Here is a 1976-nt window from a genome sequence, read left to right as displayed (position 1 = left end):
CCCTTCTCTTGCAGGAGCTGCAGAAGTTGGCCTCCAAGCACCCCAGCCTGGTGCCCGTCGCGCTGGGTAGGTGCCCCGAGGTGGGGTCCCTCTGCCTGGTGCCCCTGTGCCCGGGCACTGCGCACAGCCTGGGAGCCAGAGCCAGGAGGGAGCAGCCCTGAGGGGCCGGTGCCTCTGGGGACACCGGGGGCTGCTGTCCTGGGGGACACCGGGGGCTCCGAGCCAGCCCGGGGACACGGGCACTGAGCTCCCCCGTGTCTGCTCTGCAGAAGTGACCGACCCTGCCAGCATCAAGGCAGCTGCAGCCAGAGTGGGGGAGAAGCTGGGGGGCTCGGGGCTGAACCTCCTCATCAACAACGCTGGGATGGCAAAGCCAAACTCACTTGATATGGAGACACAGGAGAGCATGACTGAGATTTACACCACCAACACGATTGGGCCCTTGCTGCTGAGCCAGGTCAGACCTTCAAGCAAGCACCAAAACACAGCTCTGAGAAGTATCCTTTCCTGTGACCCTGAGTCTCTGATCTGACCTCTCTTGGGGGCCACAACTGTCAGTGGGAGAGGGTCCTGCCTGTATTCTGGTGCCCAATGGATTCTGACTTATCAAGAAGCTCATGGAGCCATGGGCTGGGGCTGAGGAGTTGGACAGTGATGGGGGAGGGAGGATGCTCCAGTGCTGGTTGCCTGCTATGGAAGGAGCTGGTCCTCTCCCTTGTGCCATTTTTGTGCACATCCCTATCTTCTGTCCTTCTCCTGGCAGGCGTTCCTGCCCCTGCTGAAGAAGGCTGCCCAGGGGAGCCCGGGCTCAGCGCTGAGCTGCAGCAAGGCCGCCATCGTCAACATCTCCAGCTCAGCAGGGTCCATCCAGGAACTCTATATGTGGGGTCCCACACATGTTGTCTCGTACCGCTGCAGCAAGGTACTGCCCTGCCAGGGACAGATTTCCCTGCCTTGGGTCTGCCCGTGTCCCCTCCCAGCACCACCCCTGCCCTGTCTCCCCACAGGCTGCCCTGAACATGCTGAGCAGGTGCCAGTCCCTGGGGTACCGGGAGCACGGCATCCTCTGCGTGGCTCTGCACCCCGGCTGGGTACAGACCGACATGGGCGGCGCCGGGTCACTGAAGGTAAGAGTCTCCTCTTGGCCAGGGTCTGGAAGAACCTCTTTATTTGGGAATGCCAAGCTTCCTGTGGGTTGAAGAACCCAGGGATGTTGGTCTCTGGGAAGGCACTTTGTCAGGTGGGTCTGAGGGAACAAAAACAGAGGCGAGGACCTCTCCTTGCCCTGTGTTGGCCTCTCCTCACTCACAGCAGAAAATCCCAAACCCCCAGCAATGATCTGCTCCAGGGCAGCCCCTTCCAGGCCTGACCCAGGGGCTGCCTCTCCCCTCTGCCCCGCAGCCCCCCTTGACGGTGGACGAGAGCGTGCGAGGGATGCTGAAGGTGCTCTCCTCCCTCTCCGAGAAGGACACTGGCACCTTCCTGGACTGGGAAGGGAAGGTGGTGCCCTGGTGAGAGCCCAGGATCCTGGCACCAGGGCCCGGTACTTGTGCACTGAGTTGTTCCCGTGTCTTAATAAATTTCTGCCTGAAAACCATAATAAGCACAATTTGAGCCTTCCTCTTGGTCTCCTTTTAGCTACCGTCATAAGAGTCTTTGCTAATGCTTTGAGAGAACTTCTCAGGGTTGTTTCTGGCTGTAATCGAGCTGGGTTGGTCTGGGTGGCTGATCTCCTCCAGCTGGGGTCCTGGTGGTCATCCTGGGAGAACCTGTTTCCTGGATACAGAGGGGTTAATCCCAGAGCTCTCTGAATGACAGCGATCCATCAGTCACCACACCCAGTGAACCCTTCCTGCTTTGTGAGCACAAAGTCCAGCAGAGTTCTGCTCCTGCTTGGCTCTCCTGTCATCGATGCTCTCTGGGAATCTCCTGCGTTGCCTGTGTCTTGCTGCATTGTCCCTCCTGCAGATGTCAGG

At 59.6% G+C, this 1976-nt stretch overlaps 1 protein-coding gene across 1 annotated transcript in view; it reads left to right on the top strand.

Moving 5' to 3' along the window:
* LOC104397837 (uncharacterized oxidoreductase C663.09c-like) overlaps positions 1-1515 on the top strand; it is a 2802-nt gene extending 1287 nt beyond the window's left edge. The window contains exons 2-6 of the mRNA XM_010007848.1: positions 15-66; positions 270-457; positions 764-922; positions 1008-1127; positions 1402-1515. Coding sequence (XP_010006150.1) covers positions 15-66; positions 270-457; positions 764-922; positions 1008-1127; positions 1402-1515 — 633 coding nt within the window. The remainder of the gene's footprint in view (positions 1-14; positions 67-269; positions 458-763; positions 923-1007; positions 1128-1401) is intronic.
* The last annotated feature ends 461 nt before the right edge of the window (positions 1516-1976 follow it).

This window comes from Chaetura pelagica, unplaced genomic scaffold (assembly GCF_000747805.2).
Source record: "Chaetura pelagica isolate M959 unplaced genomic scaffold, ChaPel_1.0 scaffold911, whole genome shotgun sequence".
NCBI classification, from domain to species: domain Eukaryota; kingdom Metazoa; phylum Chordata; class Aves; order Apodiformes; family Apodidae; genus Chaetura; species Chaetura pelagica.
This window is presented reverse-complemented; position numbering and strand designations above follow the sequence as displayed.